The following is a 26,178-nucleotide window of genomic DNA, read 5'->3' on the forward strand; positions in this document are numbered from 1 at the left end:
ATATGCCCTGGCCCTACCGTCCGCAGGCGAAGGCAGACCTTACCGCAGGGGCGAGTAGTCCCATTGTTGAAGACGGTCACGAGACCGTTCCTGCCGCTGTAAAGGCGGCTCGTGACGCCTTGAACGAGGAGCTTCGGCAGCGGAACAAGGCCTTAGTCGATAGCGCGTGGCAGTCGCTGGAGTAATGCTCTCGGTGGAGTCATCTAGCCAGAAGCCAGGGACTCTCGATCTCTTGGGACAATGGACTAGGTTTAAGACGCACGTCGGGGGCTATCTGGCCGTTGCACTTCCCGTGCGTTAGCTGTAATGGGACGAACCATTCCGATCGGAGGTGATTTGACATACTGAGTTCGGATGCTCCATTCCAACCCAGCACGGCAAGACGCAGGATAGGATGTCAAGCTGCTTCCATCATAATCCTATCCCTTTGCAAGCGCATTCATAGGCGGTAGTAATGCTACCACTCTGTACGATCTTCTTCGAGCTCGACCCCATGTGTCACCCCAGTCCCAGTAAATTAGTCAGCCTGCACCACATGCTGTAGCCAGCCTTAACAATACCCTCCGCAGGTAAGGTTGCCATGCATCAGTGGCGCCCAGTCATCTCCGCAAGCACGGCACCCAGCGTGCCAGCTGCTGGCCGGCCAAAGTCCAGTCTGTCTGCGAGGTTTTGCAAAGCCTCCAGATCCCACCCGCCCGACTCCGTGGACTCTGCCAATAGCCCGCCGCCCTGCAAGCTGCCGCCGGTGCTGAGTGTCCCCGCCATGGCGGTGTTGCCCGTCATGAGCCCCTCATAATGGTCTCGCACTGCCGCCACCAGGGCCTGGATTTGCCCCGTCGCCTCGCCCATGAGGCGCTGCAAATCATCTAGTGCAGTACCCACCTGAGCAGCACGCTGCTGCTCCGCGGCGATGTCGGCGGCAGACACCTGCACAAGAAAAGCGCCATATGAATAACTAAAAGACGGCTGTAGGAAGGCTTCGCTTAGTTCAACCAGAAACAGCGCCTTGGTGAGTACCCTGGCAAGAGCTCGCCATAGAAGTGCAGGCGCCATGGCTGGTGCTGACCCTATGGCCCCATGAGCCCGGAGTACTCGCACCTGCGTAGCGTTGGACGAGGTCTCTATGCCCGCCTGCAGGCGTTCCCACAGCGCCGAGATGTGGCGTGTGAAGCCCGCGGCACTCTGCTGCAGCGTAATCAGGCAGCGCAGCGCACGCGGCTGGTCCAGCAGCAGGCCCCCGGCGGCCCGGCGCAAGAAGTCGCGATGCATCTCAATAACCTGGTCCACGTCCGCTGCACGCTGCTGCACACCCTCCTCCAGACAATTCCACAATGGCTCCAACACGTCAAGCGTGCCGTAACTGCACGCGGTTTTTATAAGCAATGTCACCTCGCTTATTCGGCAAATTGTTCGCATGCAATGGCACTCCGAACGCCGAGAAAAACAGGACTTACCGCCTTCTCCCTGTATGCTTAAAACAGTTTGTCCTACAACGTGACATCCGCCTTAAATGACGCCAGCTATGCATGCACGCATGGACAAGGAAACAAACAAGACCATGCAACCCACATCGACTGGCCTTGGTGATTCTCAAAGCCAGTCACCTACCGTAGGAGTTCCTGGATGGTGAAGTGTAGCTGATGACACAGCGCATGAGCGACAGCCATTTGTTTCCGCCGCCGACCCGCAGCTTTGGGAGGCAGCACTTGGCCTGTAAACGGCCCGAATATTATTAGGTTCAGTTCGGGCCGTTCGGGCCGTTCGGGAATATTATTAGGTTCGGGCCGTTTACAGGCCCGAATATTATTAGGTTCAGTTAAGTCAGCAAGGCCACCAGAAGGACTGGGTTTTCACGTGGCAAAAGGCATTCATGAAAACATATCTCGTGACCATGGCTAACAGTCAGGACGGAACCCGCTTCGTGTCATGTCCATTCCGGCCGGGTCAAGCCCATAACGTACCCATCCTTTCCACTCGTTTTGTTCCTTGTAGCATCAGCCACGTGGCCTCCAGCTGCCGTTCCGCGCGCTTTAGCCCCCAAAGATGCTTGAACAGCAGTTGGTACTGGAGGAGCTCCTCGCCGCCCACAACCAGCGTAGCAGGCCAGTCCAGCTTGAGTGTCGGCAGGAAGAGCTCCCAGCCCGGCAGGTCCTGGTCGCGTGGGCCCAACAAGCGGCTACCACCCGGGGTGCGCTGCATGGGCAGCGGCCGCCCGCCTGTGCCATGTGGACCTGGCGTGCCGACCGGTGAGCCCACGGCCTGGCAAATGCATACACGGCAAGTCATATCCATATTGCTAGCAATTTGAATGTCGACATCCGAAATACCCATTGCCAAAGTCCAAACAACCACACGACTGGCCGTAGTTCCGGAACCATACCACAAACGTTGCCGACATCAGTTGGGGAGGCTCCAGTTCTATAGCGATAATAGAAGCGCGCGTTCACAGGGGTAGGATCGACGGCACGCCGGCAGCATTTTGCAGTCATGCGCTGTCCATTACGACGCTGGCAGCGAGAACCTTGCCCTTCGTTCTATGCTGCGGGGATATTCAAGGTCCTCTGGGTGCAGGAGCATTGGTAAGGTGCTTACCCCAGCGAACGACGCCGCTCTGCTGGCATCCAAGCCGGCTGTGACCAGTGCTGCTGCCTTTGCCAGAGACTCCAGAGACCGGGGATCCATTTCAAAACCAAGAGTGTCGGCATGCGGATCAGACGCCGCCGAAGACATTTTGACGCCTGAGGAAAGGAGGAGCAGCCAATGTTTGCACATAAAGAGGCAAGTTGACAAGATTCGTTTAAAGCAAATTTATGTTTAACACATGAGACCGTACCAACTTTACAGTGTACACCGAAAAGTGGCCGCACTTGACCAGTCTGTTACCAACGGTTCCCCATCCCCCACTTACCCATTTCCAAAAGCGATTGCAGGCGGGTACGGTTAATGGCCTTGGCGGGCTTGCAAAGCTCCTCATCTGCCACCTCCATAATGCTGACCAACACATCTCCCTGGGGCAAATGAAAGGGGGTGGAAAGGAACGACAGTGGATACGGCAAATTGTAGCTCGCACCGTGCGCCATCCAATTGGTCCCCTCCCATCACTACAATCACTGTCAGTCATGCGCCCATGGCAACTACACACCTGGTCCAAAAGGAAGAAGTGCTTAATTGATCGTAGCACTGCAATCAACCCTGCGCCACCGGCACGACCGCCAGCGCCGCCACCGCGCAGCAGGAACCCTAGCAACGCCGTACTAGCCGCTGCGTGTGCGGCGCGGACATGCAGCTGAAGGCCACCCGGCTGTGCAGGGTCATATGACAACGGCGGCAAAGGGGCTGCTGGTGCCCCAACTGCTGCCGCGTTGTTGGATTGTGGTATGACGGGCTGCGCCACGGGCTGGCCACATTCGCGTAGAACGTTTTGATATTTTCCTGAGAAAGGTAGTTCAGTGCGGAGACAGAAAGCATATTGTTAGTTGGCGAGAACTGCTTGTTCCCGAGCATCTTGCTTAAGCCTTGCATGCGGTCATCCAGCACATCCTTGCCCCAAGAACGCACCACCGCACACACCCGCCTAGCTATACTACACGCATCCTGACATAGTCGCGTTGTAACGCGAGTCGGCTGTTCAAGCACCATACCACCTACCCGTTCGGAGGATCAGCTCTCGATATGGGAACATGAAGGTGGGTACATCCAAGGAGGGGGGCACAGACGCGGGGCCCGACGCATTAGCCGCTGCGGCGTTGGGCCCCGGCGTCGACATGCCCAACTCCATGGCGGTGCGGGTCTCTGACTGCAGCACGTACCGCAGCGTGTAGCGGCCCCTCCAATAGGAGGACGCCCGACTCGCTGCACCCGAGTGGCTGGATCCTGCCGCAGGCGAATCACAACGCAGCGCCTGTACAGCAACATGAGCATGGCTGAGGGATGAAACTTTTTCCGTCTTGATATCATTCGACAGCATTTGAATGAACACGCCATTTAATGCAGGGACTCTAACAAGGGTATCCATAGCCGCGCCGCCAGCTCCACGACCAAAGACAGAGGAGTCACCATTGGTCTTAGTTCGTCATTCTTGTAAGCGGAAGCCGCACTAAGGCATATGGTCCGCTGCTTACATTGTTTGTTCCGTAATGCGGAGCAGTGCCTTCCATGTATGGCCGATGCGCTGCCAGGAGCCAGCGATGATATCAACAAGCCCAGACAGTACGCCCCTGCCCTTCCTTAAAAGCCCTCACCGGATCTTCCTGCACCATGAACTCATGGTAAGGGTCGTCCAACACACCGTGCCGTAGCCAGCGCTCAAGACAGGCGCAGTACGGCGCTGCCGCGGCGGTGAGCAGGTGATGCAGCAGCGAACGGCCAGGACCGTTACCCGCACATACACTGTATCGTGCGTGGAGCAGGTTGAGCAAGCCTAAGCGGGCGGGCAGCGGACGAGGTTGACAGGAAATGTCAGCCTCCACCTTGGACTTCCGAGTCAGCATCCGTAAAGCTACGCCGCATTTGACCGCATGCTACACGCTGACTCGCCAGCGGGAAAGCCCATCTCGCAAACATGGTGTGCATTGCCCTTCGAAGAGACGTGGTATCAAATTTCAATATGTATAGTCCATGGCCTCCCGAGTTTGGCAGACAACCCTGCACTCGTGCGAAACTTGTAACTTGTATCGCCCCGACTGCAAGCCCTGCCAACCCCAAAGCGCTTGCATTGACAAACTACATCACAGTCCCGCCGAATACAACCCTAAATCTCCCTACGGAACACAGGCCAAGCCTGAATCCTTGCCCATGCCTAGAAGGCTGGGTTTCCGGACCGACCTGCGGATGTCCGCTCAACGTTGGCGGCCTGTGCAGCAACGTCGGCCAGCACAGCTAGCGCTGCGGTGGGCTGCTGACAATAGAAAGTCAGCCGTGTCAAGTCCAGTGCGCCGTGCAGCAACTGATTCTCCATCATAGCCACCATGACCTAAAGCACGGAGACGTGCAAGGGGCCCCCATGTTGACGACACCGTTCAAAGCAGCTGCACACAGGCGCACGCTACAGTGAACCGACATGACGACAATGTGCCGCAACTGATGCGCCTTTTAACATCAGAGCACGCAATTTGTACCACCGGATAACCTGAGAGCAGCGATGCAGAGGCTGCAATCATAGCCCAACGACAATTGCGAGCGGTCGGGACCGATTGAAAGGACGAGCGGAAACGACCACACATCGTAAAGAATGACAAACTCCCAAGCCCGAGACAAGCTCCATAAGTCTTATTCCTGGTTACTAACTGTTCCTTACCTGCCAGTCCTCGAGGTAGCCCCGCAATGCCGCAGCCAGGGCATGGGTAACCATCCTGCACGCAAACGAATAAAGAGCCGTCAAGACGTGTCCTCCGGGCGGAATAGAAGGCGACGGTTAACGCACAATCCTGCCCCTCCTCGGCTCCATTACAGCACCTTACCCGTAGCAGTGCGCTGACCGTGTCTCTACGAATCGCTGCAACGCCGCTACGTAGTCGCTGCGGGGCAAACCATGCATAAGCGAACATGGCAACACAGACGATGAAATTAAAATGCTGACGCACACAGTCTGTCGCCGTGGCATTAGAGAACGTGGGGACATGTTTGCAAGGAATAGGTGGTAGATGTGTACGCCGAAGTTGACCCACCAAATGGGCAGCAGTGGCGCTACTCTCTCCCTCAGCGTCTCATGCACGAGGTCCTCCCGCACTACGAACGTCAGGCATGGCCCCGTGGCCGCCGTCGCGGCTGCGCCGACGGGCGGCACCAGCCGCGGTCGTATGAGCTGGCTATTAAATCCTAAGAAAGCTTGGAGTAGATCCGAGACCACTGCAGGTAAGAAGGTTGAGGCAACACGGCGAATACATTAAGGACAAGACAAGAAGCTTGCACACATAGCATATCGAGGGAAGTATTGTTCGGCATCCTGAAAAGTTTGTCGTGTTCTGATACATTGATCTGTCGACAATGGGAGGTGCCGACTCTATGGTAATGGTCGTAGGGAGCCCAATAAGTCGAGCTGCAGCGGCGCCACGCGAAGATCACCCCTCCATTTTATAAGCATGGTCCCAAGACAAGCGGCTGAATGTGCGCGCCAAGTACAATTGTCCACCAAGCTACCCACAAGCGCGCTCCGACAGCATCAGCTCCTGCGGTGTGACGTCTGCTGGATCGGGCACGGCAACTCCACCAGACATCGTTGGGGCCCCCGACCCTGCGGCCTGTTGGTCCATATACAAAGTGAAGCGGTTGGCGGAAGAGGGCGTGGGCGTTCGATAGCCGTATAAATGACTGCTCTTTCCTGCATAGGGCACCCTCCCCTTGCCGGGCTTGGAAAGTATTATATGCTAGACGCCATATGGATTTGAAGTGCAGTAGTGTCACGGACTCTCCGTGAGAAGCTTGGGTGTTTGAAGCTATAGACTAGAGTACACGTCGCCTCCCTCGATTCGTCCATGGCTCAGTTGAACACCCCTCACGCAGCAATGAGCAGCCCACGCACCACTATCAAATCCAGTCCTGAAAGACTGGGCCTCTGGTAAGTCCATTGGGGCATGTCACATAGGTAAACGAGTTCCGTCGGCCGCCGCGCCAATGCAACTGCTACTGCGTTGGGGCTGAACAAGTCACCCGGCTGCGCAACAGCTGGCGTAGGGTGGCCATAGGAGCTGGTGCCTGCGCTGCCAATAGAGGTGGCTGTTCCCCTAGGACCCGAGGTTGTCATCCCAGAGACACGTTGGTGGCTTTGCGGCTGCTGCTGTTTGAGGCGAGCAGCGGCAGCCATGGTGTCCGTCATGGCGGCCGTGTAGGATTCCCTCTTCGCCAGAGCCAAGGGAGATAGGCTAATTTCCTGGCGCGGTGCGGAAAAAAGGGCAGACAGGCTCATGCACCTGGCACTTTCATCTGTTACCGTGGTCATCAGGCGCCCCACCCCTGGGGGCCAGGCTTAATCCACGGACGGGCTCAAGAAGCGTACCTGCGTGCCAAAGAATGGATTGGCTGTGGCTGTCGTGTAATTAGCCGGTGGAGGTGTCTGCACTTGAGCGGTATTCCATGGCTGGCTGGACGCAGGCGGCTGCCCCGGCTGTGAAGAAGCCGCCTGCCTGGGCTGCTGCGCAGAGGGCTGAGGCGGTGCAGCCCCGGGACCTGATTGTCGAAAAGCCGAGGGACCAGCCGCACCCAGCCGTGTCGTTCCTGTACTCTGTGTTGAACCCGGTCCCTGTCCAGCAACGCCTGTCCCTGCAGCGGCCCGTTGTGCACTTTGGGAGGCTGCACCGACTTGACTGCCGGTCCCGAGCTTCGACACGATGGAACCATGCCCGTCGCGAGCGGTAGATGCTGTGATGGCAGAGGTCCCACCTCCTTTTGCCAATGCAACGGCTGAGACTGTGCCTGGGCCGCTGGACCCTGCGTTCCAGGGAGCCGAGGCAGGAAGGGTGCCAGGTGTGGACGTGGGTAGCCCGGGCGGCGTACTGCTGGTGCTGATACCACCACGGGGCGTGGTGCTTCCAGATGACGGCTGACCCGCTGCACGAGGGGGTACGATGATGGAGGGTGGTGCGCGCTGCGCGTTTGCTGGGGGTGCTGAGAAGTTTTGTGGCACGGCTCCTGTTTTCATCACACCAGACGACTGCTGAACTGCGCCTGAGGACGCAGCAGAGGCCTGCGTCTTACTCCCTATGCCAGGCGTCCCTTGGCTTAGCATGCGTAGTCCCGCAACGAGTTCCTTATGCTTGCCTCTGCATAGCCGTCCAAAGGGGCAATTATAGAGGACGGGTTGACAGAGGGCTTTTCAATCAATGCAGCGTAACACCAGCCCGCAAGAGCACTTGCCGCGCAACCCACCCAGTCTGGTGTCCACCGTCCTGGTCCGCCGCAGGAGCATTTGCACTTGTGCTAACATCTTGAGGTATCTGATCTCGCATCTGTGAAGTAGGATTGATGAAGCTGTACGTGCTTAAGAGTATTCCAAATTTAAAAATGCAAAAGGGCCAAGCACGTGTGTTTGCCCACCCTTACAACGCTATCCATAACATCCGATTGCATGGGGTCAGGCTGCGTTGCCGCAGCCTCTCGTTCCTGCTTTGCACCCCGCAAGCTGGAAATTGCGCCTAGTCCCAGAAGATCATCCTTCCAATCAGGGCAGTACATGACCATGGAATTGCCATTTAAGGGATTAGCTCAATAACTAAAACTAATTCGCGTAGAGTTCTACCTCGAACTAGATTCTTGTTCCCAGTTCGTGCACAGGTTTATGAAAGTGCTGTCGAGCAAAATGACTCGTCAAAGAAAATCTGATATGAATATAGCTGCGCCATTTTCCGCATGTTACATGTACGGCGAAAATTGACCGTCCGTTGACTGTCTACCGCCATAATTTGCCATGCCTTGGCTACTTTACCATGCACCAGAGTTGCCGTATGACTTGGATTGCTTTGGGATTTGGCCTACCATAACCATATATGGGCTTGCAAAAAAATACTAGTCTGGTGAATGTAAAATTAATCTGAGAACCTGAGATCACAAACTCAGATTCAGGATTGAAATGTTAAGGATCATCATTTGAACCTGATATCGACAAGAGCTACGGAAATGTGGCTGCCCTAAAGTCTGCGCTCGAGGCCGACCTGTTCGATGCGGGGCTTCCGATGGCTCTGATTCGCATCCTCCAAAGAAGTGGAATCTTGATTGAGGATTGTGGTATTAATCTTTGCGCGTATCGGCGTTTGCTTTAACCCAGACGGTTGTGCTGTCCATGTCATATGCGAATGCCACGATAACGCAATATTGTCAACCAGCATGCTGCCCTCCTCTGTCCTTACCGAACCGCCAGGGGTCGCTGGGTTTCGCGATAATGTGATCAGTGGTGCCACAGTGCATAGTGCCTGCCCATGTATTCCCCGCATTGCGCATGCATTCCCCGCATGCGTTTCGTTAATGAGCTTCAGCACTTATAACCCATGCACATAGCTGCAGGCTCCATACTTTTGTAAATGGGCAATTGACCTCTGTCAAGTTCCTGTCAGTAAATGCGTTAGGTCTTCGCACGAACCTGCAACCCTGTGCCATCAGACGATCTCTACCAGATGACCGCTCGCGGAGTTATGACGCGGTCTCTGCCGCCTATTGAACCGCGCAGGAGCCCCGCTGCTCTTCCAGAAAGACACGAACTACATGGCTGTGCACCTAATCGGCTGTAAAACCGTGGTACGACTTCATGGACAATTCGGAGACCCTAAAAGCGCAGCTCGATGGCCTTCTGCGAAGATTCGATCAGTCAACAAAGCAGGAGTTTCAGGCAGCTGCAGACAAGTCCGAGTTGCGTGCCCCAATCCAGGCATCGGCTGAGTTGGTCAACTTGGTGGCCGCATCCATGCACATCCGAGCGGTGCTCAAGGGTGGAGGCAGCGGCCACAGCACCTCAGCAACAGACTACCTTGTCTGGCTGCGGTGTGGGGACACAGGACAGCACCAGCAGCAGCAACGCACCGATCTCTCGCGTCATGTTTATGCATGCATTTAGATCAAGGGCGACTGGCAGTTTCCTTTGGAGAGTCATCGCAATGTATGCATCCCACTTGATTGAATCAACCACCTGGGGCTGGGCCAAGCACTATAAAGCAGTGCTATGATAACATGGTAATGAGGAAGGCCTGCATAGCTTTGCTGTGCACAGGTTACTCCTGGCGGCTTCGGCCCAAACATGCTCACGCCCCTACCCTTTATAACCATTCAGGTGGGTTTCACCTTACAGATGCGTCATATGGCTGCACCGGGAGGGTGGTAGGCAGTACACTTCTGGGCTGAGGCATCGAGGGCCTAGTCAGGGTTGCATGGCCGATATTGAATTGAATTGTTACAGAGTGGGAGGCTTCTGGGCCATTTGAACACATTGTCATTTCTACGATTTATTATACCATACAGCACCATCCACCATTACCACACTGTACTACGCCATACGAACTGGAAGTCCAAGGCGGTTGATCCTGCCTTCTAGGAGCTCCCCCATCCATTCCCCCGAACATTCTCTGAGACAGGGGGTTCAGCAATCGCCACCAACCCAGCGTGCGATTCTCGATCCATCAATTGTGACCTCAACTCCACATCTCAGAAGCTAGCCATAATCTCACGCTCCCGACACTGTCGGGGGTCTCCCCAAGAATCGATCTCGGGACCTTCAACTGTATAAGACAGTAGTGTCGATCAAACCAGACCATGGCCACTATGGTTGGAGAGGGGCAGCTACCCAACGCCAGCAGTGGCAGCAGGTTCAAATCAGCTGGTCTACCTGGGTGCTGGGGACAGCTGCTGGACCTGCATAGGTGACTGCTTCGGTGCTGAGGAGCTGAGGCCCTATCACATGGACCGAAGCTGAGAGTGAAGTGGAGTGGTAAGCGGCTCTGTAGCAGGAAAGCTAGGGGGCGCATGAGCTACACGTGCCCCATGTAGAGCTTCACATGGAGGTTTTCATGGACCTGCAGTGTCTGTGTGGCAGACACTTTGCGCTAATTGCGTGCTTTAGGCCTTTGGCATGGAGTGGCGAGGTGACCTGGACTGTGCTTTGGGGCTTTGGCATGGAGTGGCGAGGTGACCTGGACTGGGTGGCCAACCCTAGGAATACACAGTCCTCCTCACTCAGCTGGAAGGTTGTTCTTGGCTTACATGGCATGCACGCTGTTATTGATGCCATCTATGTTGCCTAACTAAGGGTTTTAGGCCTTGTGTTCTTTGAGCGTATACACACTGAGATGAATGGTGATCAGTGAAGTATACGGAAAAAGATGTTTTGGTGACATGTCATCAGGGTTCACCATTGCTGTTTTCCATGTTCCGGGATTTCCAAGGGAAGGAGTTGCCGAGTGACATGCCATTTTGTCCAACGATGTCATGAAGTTCAATTTAAAAGGGCCCAGTATTATTTAAGAATTCAAAGCAAAAAGATCTAATGACTTGAAAATATGCCCGAGGAGGGGACTGTCAGTAGGGCCCTTCCTGGCTTCTCGACGGCTTCCTCGGGTCTTACACCAGTAGAGCAAATCGTACAGGCGGCGGACGAAGGTCGGGCACCTAACCATGTCCGGGGACAAGGCTTGCGAGGTACTCATCTGCATATGTTCAGTACCATCCGAAGGAATAAAGTCGATACCAGCGACTTACATTTCTGCGAAGGAAGTACATTAGCTTTGACCATTTCACGGTAGGTGTGCATCAGGGTAGCACGAGCTCTATATTCCCTTGCACAGATGAAAACATCGGGATAGCTGCGCGGATCAACTTGTCAATCACAATATGCTGAGCGAGATAAATATGTAAGTGCTTTATATTTACATGCTTTATTGGTGTAACACAGATAAGATCATTTCCTGATGTTCATTGAGAAAACGGCAACCGCAAGCGAGTTTGAAGTATTTCAAAATACGTTCAAAGGGAGTTACATCTGCATGTTACAATGTATAATATGCACCTGAAGGTTGAGCCAACAAGAGTGTTTGTGGGAAAGTATTTGCAATCATTATATGTACGGCTCCTTTCGTACAGTTTGTCCCTTCCCCCAAAAACTCACTCGCGAATGATCTTTCACCTAGATAATGAGGTACAGGTGCAGAAGTATGTCGTGATTGTTCTTTCTGCTGCCGATTCATGCAGGTCTCTATAAGGACCACGGTACTGAGTGGAATGAGGCGTTTCGCATCTATAACTTCGATAAAAGCTGCTTAGTACAATGCAGATTACAGGTATTAGATTCTTGGACTATTCGACAACGGCGGGTTGACTGGGCCCCCCAGGATTGAATGGCCCGTGGCCAGTATTCAGCGGAGCTGCCATTCGCTCATCCGTTTAGTGTGCTGGGCGCGCAGCACATGCTAAAGCCTCGGACATCCATACCACATCGCGTCCCGCTGACCCTCTTCGTTGGCATCACCTGCCCTTCCAGCAGCCGGTCCTCAACACGAGCATTGTGGCTGCTTGGACTGCCTCTCGTGTTCCTGATATTTCTGCAACTTTTTTCTTGCGGGCCAGTCTGCGAGCTTTTGCCCGTTAACGGTGCCTCGTACAAGGACTTGCTCGAGTTGTTTACGGAGTTTAGGTTTTTTAATCCGTCTCAGGGTGGCTTAAGGAATCCTGCTAAGCTTGCGGACCCGACTCCTATGTTGATTCCCAGGTACGCCCTTTGAATCGGAGCTCAAGGATTTCATGACCTTCTATTTGCTGCGAAGTCCTCAAAAGGAGTACTTGGTGTTTGCCAGCAAGCATGTAGTTCAGGTGGCGATGTGTTTTCCGTGACCGTAAACGACTGAAGGGTGTGGGTGTGCTTTTTTCGCAGAATTATCCACCAAACATACCGAACGCGTCAACTTCCTTCAGCACTGCGCGTCGTCAGGGAAAGCTGGACTCGGGTGAATGGCCCAGGTTGGCAAAGCAGGTTCTATGATGATGAAGGCTGCATTGCATTCGTTCGGAGGGAGTTCCCCGAGTATTTGGACGCATACTTATCACTCCCTAAGGATGTGGAGCGCTCGGACTTTTTCAGGTTGGTGGAGGCAGCACCGCACAGTATTTTTTGCATGATACCCACGGGGATGCGGACAATACGGTGCTTGTGAAACTGATGCCTAGAATCGGACTAGCGGGTATTAGGGAGCCGTCACGTTGTGCTTGCCACTGAAGCTAGGTACTCGCGCCTCTGAACCCACGCCTCGCTAGGTACATGGTGATCCTGCGTCTTGGGGGCGTCTATGCGGACATTGATGTTGAGCTACGTCAACCACTCGACACCGTTTTGCTGCCCACGGATACACTGGTGGTGGGGTGGGAGGCGGAGGTGGCGACCGACGCGGAGGCATTCAAGCGGCATTTCGTGCGCAGGCGCCAGGTATGCGGAGCTTGCACGTGATGCAGCACCTCGTGCATACAGACTGCACATTCTGGGTTCACGTGGGCTCAGGTTCGCTGTTAACCGTTTGCGTCGTTGCATGGCAAATTGCCTGTGTGCGCATCTTTGGGATATCCGCAACTTGCAATTTGGCTTCGTTTTACTTCAGCCATCTGTCTTCGACTGGTGTCGCAGGTGCTGCAATGGTTCTTCGCGGCGGCACCGGGGCACCCAGTCCTCCGTGCAGCGTGCGATCACATAGCTCGGTACGCTAGGCACACTTTTTCCAACAACACGAACAGGGACACGCTTGAGCGAACCGGTCCGGGAATGTGGACCGACGCGGTGCTCCGGCACGCCGCGGCACATCCGCCCACGAAGGTACGGCACCAGCGGTACACGTTTGGACCGATGCCTCAAGTAGATTGAGGAGTGTTTGGAATACAGCGAGCTCATGTGAACACATTTACAAGTCTTTATCTAAGATTGTTATCTAAGTTATTAATTTCGATATATTGATCATTCAATATTGGCATCTGACGTCATCCTGCCCTCCTGCTCTGCACCGTTTAGGCGGGTGACCCGTGGAAGGTGCGCATCCTACCGCGGGTTGCCTTTGGCGTGCACCCTGCCGGGATCGACGGGCTTACACCAGATGCCAAGGAGATCGTGGTGCTGCACCACTTCCTGGGCAGCTGGAAGAAGCGCGGTGGTTGGCATAAGCGCCGCAGCGTGCTGCAAATCCTGGCGGGTGTCATCATGGCGGCGTTGCAGCGCCGAAATGAGGCGGCTAAGGCAGAGGAGCCAATAACACCATCTGTGCTGCATCTCTTTCCAGTATCCGCGGCCTTTAATCCGCCTTTTACCATCATGACTCACCTTATCGGCCAGGGCGACATGCAGGTAAGGCAGTGAGCTGACATGGTCAGCTGGTTGGGAGCCGCGAAGTTTGAACGAAGAGCCATGTTGCCTGAAACGAGACGGTACGAAGCGCCATCGGTCAAGAGCACCGAAAGCATTACCCCCTTATCACATGCTCCCTCGTCCTTACCACATCTTTTGTACTCATTTTCCTTCCTACCCCTTCTCGCAGTCGGGTTCGGACGTCTCGGCGCACCTGACCAGCTGGGGCACCTGGCAGGCGGCAATGTCGAGACCCAGTCGGCGGCCGCAGGTTGTCGAAGCGCTGGTGGGTGCGCTCGGCCCACCTTCCCAAGGCACGGTCTTGGTGGATGTGTCGGCAGGGACGGGCTTTTTCAGCCTTGCAGCAGCCGCCCGCGGCCACAAGGTAGTTTCGTTTGAGACCAGCCCCCGCAGCATAGAGGCGTTCAGTTTTTCGATTGTGTACAATGGCTTTGAAGACCGCATCCGGCTCTATAACGTCAGCCTCGGCGCTGCACCGTCGACACTCTGTCTGGGAGAGCGGAGCGGGGACGATGTGGTACAGATGGGCGGTTCAGACCTCGGAAGTGAGGCAAGGCAAAGTGTGCCGTCTGAACCAAACGACGCTACCGCGGCGGCCACACGGCGGGGTTATGGGGATCCCTTGCTGCACGCGCTGCCGCCGGCGGAGTGTGCGCTCATGACGGTCCGCCAGACCCTCGCACATATGCTCATGGGCAGTATGGAGGCACCCAAATCAACGGCATCGTTGGCCGGACCGCAAATGGCCCAAGCAGAAGCTCACCCGGCGGGCGCTGCTGCAGGCGCAAGCTCTCAAGCCCGGAACAATGGCTCGGGGCTCCTGTGGGATGATGCATTGTTGCCGTACCAGGTCGGCGCCCTGCGCCTCTCCGCACACGGCTGGGAGGGCTGGATCTTGGACGGGGCAGAGTCGTGGCTTCAACGCCATCGCCCGGGCGTGGTGCTGCTGGAGTATGCGCCCGCACTGGTGGAACGCTCTGGCTACCCGGGGGGCGGCATGCGGCTGTTGCATCGCCTGCATGACCTTGGATACATCTATGCCGCCCATACCGGATACGTGTGCGACGAGCGGTGGCTGAATATCACCAGGGCGCTGCGAGTGGGAGGGACGCCGCTGGGCCAGCTGCCCGGCGTTGCCAACATCGGTTCCAACGACGACAAAGGCGCCGGCCAGAAGGCTGACGGGACGATGTTGGGAGCGGGATCCGGTTCGGGGGCCGGTCCGTCCTTGACGGCTACTGGCTCTTCACAGCTTGCACGGCCGCCTACATGGTGCAAGCTGAAGCCGGACGTTTTCCAGCATCTGACGGATCGGGTTCATCCAGAAGGGGCAGAGAACGTATTGGTGAGTGGGCATGGCTGGGGAATGACGTGGGCTTATCCAAATGGGGTGAGGCCTGCAGTCCGGCATTGTGCAACTTATAGGGCCTGTTCCCTGTCTGTTGTGGCATTTCCGCCATCCTAGATTGGTCATGCTAAGTGGCTGCAACCTGTTGAGGCCAGCAGGTATGGGCATGTAGTGCGCAGGGGGAAACTGACAAGAACCCTTTTGCCCGTGGCACGTTGCTTCCTCCCGGTGCAGTTTATCCACCAAACGCACTACATTGTGCGTGGTGAGCTGCCTCCGGATCAAGGGGCTGCAGAGGCACAGGCCCAGTCATCAAATTCGGGAGCTTCTGTCATATCTAGTGATTCGCAGCGTGTAGTCTCCGAGACGCAAGGCACAGTTCCTGTGCCCGGCTCCCATGCCGATGGTGCGGCTGCAGGCAGACGGGGCACAGCGATTGATACTTCACGGTTGGGGGCAACGGGTGACGCGGCTGCTGCGGTGGGGGCGCGGGCCGAGGCTGACGGATCTCATGTATTTAGTGAAACGAATGTCCTGGGTCGCAGGTCGGGTGCTGTCGGGGCGCAGCGCATAAGGGGGCAATCAAGCTAACTCGGTGATAACGCGATGTTGGTTATATACAGGGAGCTGAGGTACTCGTGCTCAAGGATAGTATTGCTTAATTATTAAAAACTGAGCAGACATGACGAGGCAGGGAAGGGGGGAAGGGGGCTCGCAAATCTTGAAACATCGGCGAATTGCTGGACTCAATTATTTGGGGGTTGGAACGGAATTATGCCACATTTGGCACGTATTAATGGTACAAGCATAATGTCGTTGGCTGGTGAACCAAGGAACCGGGCGCCTATCTTGGCAGTCGATGTGTTTACAGATGAGCTTGAGATATCGATGACATGCACCAACAAAGCCTATTAGTGTATTCGGATTCGGACACGGACGCTCGTGCCCTCCACCTACCCAAACCGAGTCTGTCGCCGCTCGGGGCCGCAACGAGTGGAGGCCGTTCCTTGCCGCTGAAAAACCTGATGTAAGTATGTGTAGTGCACAATGTTTTATTGCTTGGTGCTTGGCCGCATGTTGAACGGCTGAGCGTGAGTCTGGGGCCAGAGGTGGGTACCTGTTCGCTGAAATCTTTCGGTTCAATCCGTTGCCCTTCACGGGATCGTGGTGTATGGTTTACAAGGCGGCGGCGGCAGCATTTGCATGACATGACGCCTGCATATCCTGAACGACATGTCCCCTCGACACGCTGAATGCTTGAATGTCGTTATCCGCACCCCAGTCCCCGACGTCCTGGTGGAGTGTATGGTGTCGTACTTAAATTTCTGACGCAGGTTTACCAACCAACACAGAATGAATGTTTTGAGTGGTACATGTCGACGTTCGACGTAACGACGAAAAAGGACAGGATGCAGCCATTTTGCGCGCGTCGAACTATTCAGTCCTGGCGTTGTAATGTAACAGAATGTGTCTGTGATACGTGTTAACAGGGCATATGTCGTATGGGTGGTGGGTGACACCTCCATCATTGCGAAGCCGTGTGCAGTCCCGGTCGAACACATCTGATCCACCTTTTGCCCACACATTGCGTCCACGCACGACGCAGCCCGGCAAGGCGTATGTGCAATTGGCAGGTTTTCACCATCTCAACTTTGATTGCTACACTCTGCTCAAGGACCCAGTACCCAGCAAAGCCTTTAATTGCACAATGGTAAAACATTCCTCTAACCTTCTGTATAATTAGAGTGCTAAAGCTTGGACAAAGGACCGATACAAAAATGGCTGATCCCGTCTGAATCCAAACAACCGCCGCGACCAACTTCCCTACCTCATCGTACAGCTTCTCACAGGTCAGATGTAGTTTGGACTTAAAACAGGATAAGTGCGAATATTTTTATCATTGCATCCGCCATTGGCGTTTCCGTTGAAAGTGTCTGAAGCGGCTGCTGACTGACAGCTTTATCGGAGTTGCAGACTCGCTGTCCCGTCTCATCTGCGTCATGTCTATTCACGCGCCGAACATCTCCGAGTCCACTGATGGGGTTTTACAGGACAGTCACGATTGGCAGGCAGTCCTCGCGCGACACGTCCTGGTAAATGCTGCCAGTCCTGGTTCGCTTACTAACGATACTGCTGCGAGCTTTTTAATTTGCACCGCTACAGTCGCGCTCACGCAATCCTTTCCTAAACCTCTATTAAGATGATTGCCTGTTCACGACTGTCCGGATGCCACCGTCCTGCTCTTCGTTTCTCCACCGCGACCGCGCCTTCTGCAAGGATCTGCGCCCTGCGCTCACCACCCAAGAAGTGCTGCGCTTGCGCATGGTCAGCCGCTCCCTTCGCGGCGCTTTCCTTCACTTGGTGCACCTCGTACACGTCCCCTGGCCGACGCCAGCACTACCATCACCGCCATCCCAAACCCCAACCGCCACCCCAGCGCTGACCGGCCTCCGTCCCGGCATACCTCCCTTGGAGTCTGCCCGTGTCGCCTTCCCCCATGCAACCAAGATCCACCTACATCTGGATTTGCTGGCCTTGGTTTCGGAGTGGCCGTGCCTGGAAACCCCCTGGAGCCATCTAACCGCCGCCACCACCGTCGCCGCCGCAGTGGCAACACCACCAGCACCAGCACCAGCACCAGCACCAGCGGAAGATGCGGGGGCAGCAGGCGGCCCGTCTCGCGTCTCACAGAGCGGTGTAGGGGGCGCTGACGGGAGAGGGGCTGGCAGTCATGGCGGTGACGGTGGGACTGTAGGTGATGACCTCTGGCGAACCGTGGAGGCCGTCCGGATATCGGCCCGACTGCCACTGCGGCTGGTGTGGGGTGGGCGGGTGCTATCCGCAGCGGAACAGCAGCGACTGGAGCAGCTCTTCAAGGCGTGAGTAAGGGGGTTGTGAGGAAGGGGTTCATGCAGTGGGAAATGGAGCGGGTGATGGAGCGCGGCCCAACATCAATGCCCTGCTGACGTGTGCTACAGCGATAAAAGGGCCCAATGCGGGGCCAAGGGTTGTCGTGCCCTGCGGGTGCTGTTCCTGGGGCCGGAAGGGAGGGGAGGGAGTCCCTACCGTCCCACCATAGGGACGGAAACTCCTGAACGGCTCCCTGACGGAAGAAGTGCTAAGAAGAGGAGTGGTGGCCCGTGGGGCCGTCCCAGAGGCCACTTACCACCCATAGGACCCTCACGCCGATGGCAGGGGCCGGCCGCAGTCTAAGGGTTGTCCACGCTTTGTGTAGCTCATCTAGCCTGTAGCCTGCATTCCAACACTCGGGCGGAGCATTCAGGCGCCTCTCTGGCTTCATTGGAAACGGTGCTCGAATGGTATTCGACAAAACAACACGGGCTTCTCAGCCTGCTAGACCCAGGCAGGCAGGCAGGCAGCTAGTGCCCATCACAGAGAGGGCCCCAGCACCAGATCCCCCCACCCTCCCAGCAAGCGCTGCCCGCTCTCCGAAACCGGTATATCCCGGGGAGCGTCTCCGAAACCGTCATCGGCAGCGAAGCGGGAACTCTGACACGTGGCTTCGGGGCTGCCTGCCTGACTGGCTAACTACTGTACACAGGCTCACCATGCGACTGCTACAACCGCTACAGCCGCAACAGCTGCCAACGATACCGGGCCCTAACCACTCAAGTTCAGGAGCTCTAGGACCCCTCCTGGCGGAAGTGACAACGCACAGCACCTCGAACAGCACACATTTGGGGCCAGTTACCCAAGCCCCGGGCCCGGGCCCGCCTGCAGCGCCGCAGTGTGCCTTCCTGACCGCACCGCTTTCCTTGCCGCCGCGCCTTACCCGGCTACAGCTGGAGCTGGGCGCAGGCGAGGGCGGGCAGGGTGAGCTGTACGGTCGCCTGGTGCCGCCGCCCGGTCCCCTGACGGCGGCACTGCTGCGCCTGCCCCTGCTGCAGGAGCTATCGCTTTCTTGGCACAGAATTGAGGGGGGCCATCTGGCTGCGGTGGTGGCGATGTCCGGGCTCAGGTGCGGGGCTGGGAAAGGATGACGGTTCTATGTAGAGGGTTGGGGAGCTGAGGAAAACACACACGAACCCGAACGTCAGCCGGCAGGCGAGTGGAGGAGAGTGACCTTGAGGGCCTTTTGAAGCTTGATCGGCTGATTTGGCCGCTATAGGTGACATGACGGGTCGTTTTTTAGAAGCTTCTCGTGGCTTCCAACCCCCCGGGCCCATCCACTTGCCTCGGTTCCCCACCCCGGGCTGCTGCCACGCCGCAGGGCCTTATCCCTAGCTGACGCCTACGATGGGCCCGACGGCTGGCTGGGCGCCTGCCGTGCTGCCGTATCGCTGGCGCTGACGTCTTCGACTGGAGCCGCCTTAGATGAGGTTTCATCGGCCGATGCACTCGGCGCCTCTGGCCCGGCGGCGGCGGCGGCGGCGGCGAGGGAAGCATCCAGGTCTGCCGCCAGGTTCGCTGCGTCCTTCTCATTACCCCCCCGGGAGCTCCTGCCCGTGGACTGGCACCCCGGTCTGCTCGTCTGGCCAGTCTGGCTACCAACAGTACGGCAGCTGCGGCTCCGGAGCCCGTCCCTGGCGATACACGGCCAGCCGCCGCCTTGGCTGGTCGAGCTGCGACCAGAATCACCGCCGTTGCAGCGGGGACTGGCCCCGCCGCCGCCGCAGTTGCAGGAGTACTTCCATGAACAACTAGGCTGCGGCAGCACCTCTACTTGCGTCCCCTGCCCGTCCTCCCGTCCGTACTTCCCTCTCCTCCTCTTCCCTCCTTCCCATGCTGCGGCTGCTAGTGCCCTTCCATGCCCTGCCCCCTCGCTTCCAGCAACCCCATTGGCAAGCCTCACCCGCCTGGAGGTTGGCGGCGCCCGTCCCCCTAGGTGGGGACATTGGCACCAGAGGGGGCCCCGATCATCGGGGCACGTGCGGGAGGAAGTGGGAGTGGGCAGCCTGCTCACCAGCCTGGCGGAACACGCCCAACGGGCAGAGGCCGCCGCCGCGGCTGCGGCGGCGACGGCGACGGCAGTCCGTGTGCCCCACGGGCTGGACCCGCTATCCCCGCGGTTATCGCCACAAATAGCGGTGGCTTCCCTCCCCTTGCTGCCGCCGCCGTCCTCGCTGTCAGGGCCCACTGGGTTTCGCTCCCTGACGGTGCTGTCCTTCCAGTCTGAGCGGCTCACCGGGGCGGACTGGGAGGCGCTGAGGGTGTTGGGGGGTTTGGAGGAGCTCCGTATCAACGGCTGGACCCCGGGGGAGGGGCTGTCGCCTTGCGTCCTGCAGGAGGTGGAGGAGGTGGATCTGGAGGCGAGGGCAGGCGAGGTTAGGGACGGCGTGACGGTGGCTGAGCGGCAGTGGCGTGCAGCTGGGGAGGAGGAGGAGAGCGGCGTTGTTCAGGGCATGGAGCTCGGTTGTGGGGTGGCAAGCGCGGGTGGCAGCAGTGGTGGCGGTAGGCGGCTGGGGCTGCTTAGTTTGCCGCGGCTGCGAGTGCTGATGTTGTCGTTACGCAGCGCTGCGCAGCTGCGGCGTTTGGTGGGCGGCCTGCCGCAGCTGGAGGTCCTGCACCTGGCAATCAAGGGCGGGGCCGAGGAGGGCGCCCCTTGCCAGGACGAGGACACGCAGGCAGTCCAGGCTGCCGCCGCTGCCGTCACCAACAAGGAGGCGGCCTTACGCGCCTGGCGGCCGCTGCTAGATTGTCGACGGCTTGTGGAGGTCAATGTATTGTCCCAACGGGCCGTCGAGATGCCGTTGAGGGGCGACATGGTGGCGGCGCACCTCACTTCCGCCTGGCCCCGCCTTGTCGTACTGCAGTACAGCGCCGGCGGCTGGTCTGGTCTGGACCGGACTGGCGTCGAGGCCCTCGGACGGGTTCCGGTGGGCAGCGGACGGACAGCTCGAGGAACAGTGCATGGAGCAGCAGCCGTGACAGCAGGCTTACGAGAAGCAGCAGCGCCCTTGGAACGTAGCAGCGATGGCGGCAGGCACAAGGGCACCACCGCCGGAGATATATCCTCAGCCATCGCAGCCCATTCTCCTGCTACTGCTGCTGTAGCGGCGGCGGCGGCGTCACCCGCGCAGAAAGCAACTACAGCGCCCCCATTCACATCCTTGGTTCAACCAGGACAAGGTGCTGGTGCTGCTGCCGCTAGTGCCATTGGTGGCGCCATCGGTGGCGGTGACGAGGGGTTGCAAGGGCTCCAAATGGCGACGGGGCCTGAGGCCCCTATTTCCTCCCGTTGGCGGTGCCTGCAGGTGCTGTCCCTCGGCAGTGGGCCCCCCAGTCGCACGGGGGGTTGGACTGCACCACAGCCGCTGTTCTTGGATGAACTTCCCGGGGGACTGAGGGCGCTATCGCTGAACGGGCTACAGCTCAGGTGGGGGCCCCGCCGCTGCATTAGCAGTAGCAGTAGGAGTGGGATGTGGAACGCTGCGAGGAGCAGGCGGGAGATTGGCGCTGAGTCCCCGCAGCCCCTGCAGCTTCGTCGAGGCCTTCCAAGTGCGGCTCCGTATGCGGGTCCGGGGCTCGCTGCGGGTGGTGGTCAACAGGCTGCAACCGGCTGCAAGCTGTTTCCACAGAGTCTGAAGCTGCTGAGCCTCAAGTTCTGTCGCTGGCAGGTGCTAGGCGTGAGGTGAGGTGAGGTGAGGTGAGGTGAGGTGAGGTGAGGTGAGGTGAGGTGAGGTGAGGTGAGGTGAGGTGAGGTGAGGTGAGGTGAGGTGAGGTGAGGTGAGGTGAGGTGAGGTGAGGTGAGGTGAGGTGAGGTGAGGTGAGGTGAGGTGAGGTGAGGTGAGGTAGAGCTAGCTGCGTGCTGGTGGTGAAGAGCTCTATCATGGGCGCAAGAGGGTTGTGTGGGGATGGGAACTTGAGAGACGCCGGAGGGACGACGGATTGAGCGCTTCGGTGAAGCGGCTTGTAGAAAACCTGAACGAAAAGGCCAGCAACCCAGATATTGCAAATCGCATCTCGCCTGTGTCCACGACAGCGGTTTGCGACTTGCGCGAATGCGCCTTCCGGGCACATGCTTTTCTGGCCTCCGGAGGGTCTCTGTCTTACGCAACCGCTATGCGTGTGTCTCTTGTGACCCGCCCTCTCCCCCTAATTCCCCCCCACCCCTACCACGGGGGACAGCCTCCTCGGCGCCGTGAGCCGCTGCACCAGTCTGCTGGAGCTGAAGCTAACGTGGCCCGAAGATGACCCGCCGTACATTGTACGACGATCCCGACACCGCTCCGCCAGCATCAGCGCTGAACACCAACGCAGCTGCCAGGTAGCGGGGGCCGGCCGCGGTGGCGGTGATTTTCCTTACCCGAGTCCGGCCCCCAACACCAGTCTGCTCCACTCCGGACCACCAGGAGCCTCCGACTGTGGAGAGGAGTATGATGGCGATGGAGATGAGGAGGATAAAAGTGATGACCATGATGATGATGAGGAGGAGGAGGAGGAGGAGGAGCGGGAAGTAGAGGGGGATGGGGATGAGGCGGAGGGGCAGCAGTGGGCAAAACTGGCGGAGGAACTGATTTGGCTGGAGCGACTGGAGCTTAACCGCTGGGCTACCGAGCTGCCACTGGGAAGGCGCGGGGGGGGGCAGGTCGGGGAAGAGGGGGATGAGGGACTGCTGGTTGGGGCCGCAGAAGGGGCCAGACAGCAGCAGATGCCGGAAGGGGAGGGAAGGGGGGAAGGGGAGGTATCAGCAGGCGCTGCGGCGGTCAGGGCGGTGGCTGCGGATGGCCCCATGGGGATGGCGCAGCTGGTCCGCGGGGTGGCCAGGATGCGGCGGCTGCATTCGCTGAAGTTGGAGGACCGCGCATCGGGGCCCTGGGGCGACGAGGTGCGCTTGCTGGGGTTGCTGGGTAGATTTGTGTTAAGGATGCTGAGGAAAAAGAGGAAGAAGAAGCTGTAGGTGTGTATGCGTGTGTTTCTATGTATGGTTCATGGGGTAATGGAGGAGACCGGCGGTCCCCGTGGTGGGGGTGAGGAGGTGGGAGCTGCGAAGATTGGAGACCGGACGCCACCCAGCCTATGCAGCCGAGTAGGCTAAGAAGGCTGTTGCCGGGTGGATCGCCCTGCCCTGCCCTGCCTTGACAGCGCAGCTTCAGTTCTTTGTCTCAGCCAGGGCGTCCTTGTACTCTTGGTCCAAGTCCGGTATCACCTCCCTCCCTGGCCCCTCTGCCTCATGTCGCTGCCCGTGGTCTGTCCCTGTGTTCCTCTGGGCTGTCGACCTCAGGTGGACTGGTCGGCGCTGTCTCAGATGACAGCGCTGGTGCAGCTCGAGCTGTCTGGAGTGACCCGTGGGACTGCATCCCGGGTACTGCAGCTGGCGCGGTCAAGTTTACCCTCATGCAGGTCAGACCACGTAAGGCCAGGTCAGGTAAACTAAGGATGTGCGTGTGGCACGGCCGCTGGGCCTATTAGATGCATGAGGGATAACAGACAAATTCCTAGTGCGTAGAAGACACAAGACCGGGCCCTGGAGGCCCTGACAGTGCCCTTCGCGCTGTCGTCACATGCCAAGCTCGCTCCTTCTCCGGAGTTGTCTGCGCGGCAGTAGGGCAGGACTCCGTCCTCCCTGGCCCGTCAGCACACCGCCTGCCTGCCTGCCTGCCCGCCCGCATTGATGTCTGCACGCCCCAGGCCGCTGGTCCATGTGGACAATGAAGGCGACATGCGGGCGGAGATGCGTCGCATAGACCTCCTGTTGGGGACGGTTGCACCAGCAGCCGCCTCCGTAGAGTCAGGGCCATCATCGACATCAGCATCGTCCCTGTCCCCGCCAGGTGCAGGTGGCAGTGGCCACCCTGGCCTGCCAGCGGGACCGGGCGACGCCGCACCCAGTGCGGGATTCTCAGTTAGCGATGATGGGATGGGGTCTGTTGATCTAAGTGAGGATGTTGAGGCTGAGCTTCTTGAGGAGCTGCAGAGGCTGGAACTGCAGTTGGAGGCCGAGGGGCAGGCGGGCTAGAGAGTGAGGTGCGGGTTGGAAATCTGGTTTCTTCAGGGCGTGTCGGATGTAAAGGCTTTTATTAGAGGAGATATGCAATGGGGTGTGGTCTGGGAGGCTCACTGGAGGGTTTTGATAATCTCGGCTCTTCCTAGTTATAGGACCTGGCTTGTAACATGGCCGTACACTTGTACAGCAGCCTTCAATTTCAAGAACGAGTGTTGGGTAATGAGGAAGACATAATTATTCATATTTCGTCACAACCTGTTTCGTTATCAAGGGAAGACGTAATGACAAACCTCCTTGGCTCTTCCTCTGTTCACCTTTCGGGGCGTTTCTCGGTATGATTGCATCCCTTGACGTTGTAAAGTGCGGCGCTGGAAAATTACTTTCTCAATGATTACAAATATCTAAATACAGGCACAAGGTGGGCTGGGGGGCACTCAGAACCGACAGAGTGCAAGGTGAGCATGCTTTACCGTTTGGCTGCTTATGAATTTTGGTTCTGTCTGCCCGATTTCAGTAAAGGGGGTACCTGTCGGTGACTTCCTGCTGTGCTTTCTCAACTGCAGATGTCAGCGTTGTCTTCAAATAGGTCATTGGACTTACGAGTGCAAAAACGAGCCGGCATATGCAGCACGCCCTTCCCGTACACAGCAGCTCAAACAGCCTAAGGTATGCCATGGCCACCCTTTCGTTTGAACACGCCTATCCTGTGGGGTGGCGTCACACCGTCTGCACGCTGGCTGCGTGGCGCCGGCGTATTGTCAACCTATCGGTCTGGAAGGAGTGGGATGTTGTTGCGAAAGCGAGAGTTGATTGAAGACAGCTCCTTGCAGAGCGCCACGGGTTAACGGCTGGGCGGCGGGGCCTGGCTTGAATTAAACGACCACGTCGCAACTGCACTGCGACTATTTCAGGGTCATTTCACACCATGTCGTGCATAAAGCGGTGTGCTATTTAATTAGCGGAGTGTAGCGCTGCATGGACGCTGTTTGACTAGACGTTGACTTGCGCATGCGTATTGCCTACCTAGGCACTCTCGCGGATGTTGGACACGTGCTTCTGGTGTTGGGCTAACGCTTGCTGTAGGCCAAACAGCGCTTTCTGTCACCAGATGAGCTTCCGCCGGAATTTCGACTGAGGGAAGAGGATGGCAAGCAGCAAGCGGCAGGTGGCAGGTTGAAAGGGAAGGGCCGCCATGGCGACGAGCGTAAGAAGAAACGGCGCCGACGTTCGCCTTCTTCTTCTTCTTCCTCTTCTTCATCTGATGACACCTCTTCAGACACTAGCAGCGACACTAGCTCCGACTCATCGAGCTCGAGCTCGGATCACAGTACAAGCAGCGGCACGAGCAGAGACAGTACAAGCAGCGGTAGCAGCACCAGCTCTGACTCGTCAGATTCACGGTCCAGCGGCAGCAGCAGTAGCAGTAGCGACGAGTCGAGCAGCAGCAGCGACGACTCGAGCAGTAGTAGCAGCAGCGATGACTCGAGTAGCAGCAGCAGCGACGATTCAGACAGTGACTCGGATGGTGGCGGGAGGCGGAGGAGCAAAAACACAAAGCATGGCAAGAAGCGGCGGCGGTAGATGAGGACAAGCATTTGTGGGTGCCAGGAATTTAGTTTGCCGTGGCTGTCCTAGTGTACAGAAGGGCTTGCCTTGAGCATCAACCGCTTTCTCCTGACTTGTACAGCAATGGTACATGATAGCCATTATATCCATTAATAGTTACAATTTTGTGAGGAGTGGTGAGCCATGCGTGCTGGTGAGACCCATTTGCTTAACATGTGTGGTATATATGTGGCATGAGACACAAGCCCTGCACCTGGTTGTATCCTGGGCTGTGCATGCAAGTCTAGCTCCTCAGCTCCTCATTACGAGTACATCCTTGCACATTCAACCATATAAGACATTTAATCAATTGTAGCACACGAGTAATCGCGACGCTGATAAATTGCCGGTACATCAGAGTGCTGCAAAAATGTCCTTCGATAGGGTCGCTTGAGTTGTAACGAAAGGCCCGGGCCGCCGTCACCTCGGCACTGCACCGCTATCGTACGCGCGTCTCCGCGCCAAGAGAGCGAGAGATGTAGGCCGGGAACAAACCTTTTA

General features: G+C 57.4%; 2 protein-coding genes across 2 annotated transcripts; one reads left to right on the forward strand and one right to left on the reverse strand.

The window, feature by feature from the left end:
• Window positions 1–321: 321 nt before the first annotated feature.
• On the reverse strand, window positions 322–8,175 carry gcp2 (gamma tubulin interacting protein; the record flags this gene model as incomplete). Its single annotated transcript, XM_002953449.1, has 18 exons — window positions 322–927; window positions 1,099–1,314; window positions 1,609–1,619; window positions 1,962–2,259; window positions 2,593–2,738; window positions 2,909–3,008; window positions 3,143–3,432; window positions 3,649–3,901; window positions 4,242–4,420; window positions 4,825–4,972; window positions 5,297–5,351; window positions 5,460–5,516; window positions 5,667–5,847; window positions 6,143–6,239; window positions 6,521–6,868; window positions 6,995–7,129; window positions 7,378–7,545; window positions 8,032–8,175. 18 exons carry the CDS (start codon window positions 8,173–8,175, stop codon window positions 586–588), a joined length of 3,168 nt encoding a protein of 1,055 aa, XP_002953495.1. The 3' UTR covers window positions 322–585.
• Window positions 8,176–9,235: 1,060 nt separating this feature from the next.
• VOLCADRAFT_105912 (uncharacterized protein) lies at window positions 9,236–26,091 on the forward strand (the record flags this gene model as incomplete). The annotated part of the gene is made up of 21 exons (XM_002953351.1): window positions 9,236–9,468; window positions 11,954–12,181; window positions 12,724–12,892; window positions 13,088–13,273; window positions 13,466–13,795; window positions 13,986–15,161; window positions 15,399–15,429; window positions 15,583–15,644; window positions 16,771–16,875; window positions 17,005–17,014; window positions 17,602–18,043; window positions 18,968–18,998; window positions 19,073–19,143; window positions 19,396–21,001; window positions 21,249–21,379; window positions 21,529–21,756; window positions 22,254–22,953; window positions 23,350–23,468; window positions 23,757–23,899; window positions 24,636–24,738; window positions 25,156–26,091. The coding sequence occupies 20 exons, from the start codon at window positions 9,236–9,238 to the stop codon at window positions 24,656–24,658; spliced, it is 6,024 nt and encodes a 2,007-aa protein (XP_002953397.1). The 3' UTR covers window positions 24,659–24,738; window positions 25,156–26,091.
• Window positions 26,092–26,178: the final 87 nt, after the last annotated feature.

Source organism: Volvox carteri, assembly GCF_000143455.1.
Source record: "Volvox carteri f. nagariensis unplaced genomic scaffold VOLCAscaffold_36, whole genome shotgun sequence".
NCBI lineage: Eukaryota > Viridiplantae > Chlorophyta > Chlorophyceae > Chlamydomonadales > Volvocaceae > Volvox > Volvox carteri.